At 47.9% G+C, this 1,559-nt stretch overlaps 1 protein-coding gene across 1 annotated transcript; it reads left to right on the top strand.

The window, feature by feature from the left end:
* Positions 1–924, top strand: LOC108048539 (mitochondrial import inner membrane translocase subunit Tim17-B). Its single transcript, XM_017129278.2, has 2 exons — positions 1–102; positions 156–924. Exon 2 carries the CDS (start codon positions 208–210, stop codon positions 739–741), a length of 534 nt encoding a protein of 177 aa, XP_016984767.1. The 5' UTR covers positions 1–102; positions 156–207; the 3' UTR covers positions 742–924.
* Positions 925–1,559: the final 635 nt, after the last annotated feature.

Raw genomic sequence — 1,559 nt, 5'->3', positions numbered from 1 at the left:
CAACCTTCGTTGGAAGAATCACATCGTACACCCAGATTGACAGACCTTCCGAATATTTTCCGTACACATTTTTGGTCAAACAAAGCCTCAGAAAACTCAATTGTAGAGCAAGCACAAACGGAAGCCAAAAAAATTTAATAAATTCCGTTTCTCAGTTTTTAGTTTCGGCCAGAAGGAAAAGAGATCCTGCGGGCGGAGAGTGTGAGGATGGAGGAGTACTCACGGGAACCGTGTCCCCATCGCATCGTCGACGATTGCGGAGGAGCCTTTGCCATGGGCTGCGTCGGAGGCGGGGTCTTCCAGGGACTCAAGGGATTCCGGAATGCGCCGCAGGGGATTGGTCGAAGGGTCGCCGGGAGTGTGGCTGCCATCAAGACCAAATCGCCGGTGATTGCCGGCAGTTTCGCGGCCTGGGGCGCAGTTTTTAGCATCGTGGATTGCAGCCTGGTGCATCTGCGCAAGAAGGAGGATCCCTGGAACTCGATCGTAAGTGGAGCTGTGACCGGCGGAGTTTTGGCCTCCCGCAATGGATTGGCCGCCATGGCAGGAAGTGCCATCATCGGAGGCGTCCTGCTCTCCATGATCGAGGGCGTGGGCATCCTGTTCACCCGCATCTCGGCGGATCAGTTCCGGAACCCTGCACCGCCGACTATTCCAGAGGCGACAGGAGGATTCGGCGACTTGGACTCTTCGCCGGGCTTTGGATTCTCCGGCGCCCAGCAGGCCAACGTCAGTAGCTAAATTTACGTTATTGTTCTTCGATTTACACCAAAGCAACTAGAAATCCACTAGATTTCAAAGGCCAGGGCTTGGCAAAAAAAAAAGTGTGAAGTATCCATCTATTTACCGCTTTCACACCGGCTACTGAAAATATAAAAAGAAAATTTAATTATGAAATTTTAATAAATTAACATCAAAATTTCAGTTATTGTTTAAAAAGTAGTTTAAATCATTTCCAAAATTCAATATTGGTGAATCTATTTTAATTCTATTATATTGGGTTTCATAATGTTAAAGAAAAGACTTGCTTTTTAATTAATACATTTCAAAAATAAGGTCTCACATCAATTGAGAAATCGCCTATAATCACCTTATTATTGATTCTGAAAGAAAAAGGGATCATTTTTAATTGGCCAATCTTTTCGTTTCCCATTTGACACGGTTTGAGGTGTTCTTTTATTTGAGATTGCCTCAACAGGTAGTAGGTAGGGTGCCTCGCACTTGTCCAAATCCACGACAAAACCACCTGACACGCGTCACAGGTCATAGGTCAGCGTAGGATATTGGCAAATGTTTACCTGTTCGAGGTGTGACTACCTGCCGCTGCTGCGCCGGCGCATAAAGTCAAGTGTCAGGTTAGGGGGTGTGGCCTCTTCACAACCTGTCCACTCGAAATGACCGCGGTGTTCTGGCCATTAGGCGATACTGAGTGGCACTGGCTACCGGCCACATGTGCCGCTCTCGGCTGGAAAATCTCGAGCGTTCTCGAATCAGAGTTTTTCCCTCCGCAAGGCAAAAAACCAAGGGCGAGGACGATTTCCCAGCGGCACACACATGGA

The sequence above is a fragment of the Drosophila rhopaloa genome, unplaced genomic scaffold, assembly GCF_018152115.1.
Source record: "Drosophila rhopaloa isolate 14029-0021.01 unplaced genomic scaffold, ASM1815211v1 contig_2, whole genome shotgun sequence".
NCBI classification, from domain to species: Eukaryota; Metazoa; Arthropoda; class Insecta; order Diptera; family Drosophilidae; genus Drosophila; species Drosophila rhopaloa.
This window is presented reverse-complemented; position numbering and strand designations above follow the sequence as displayed.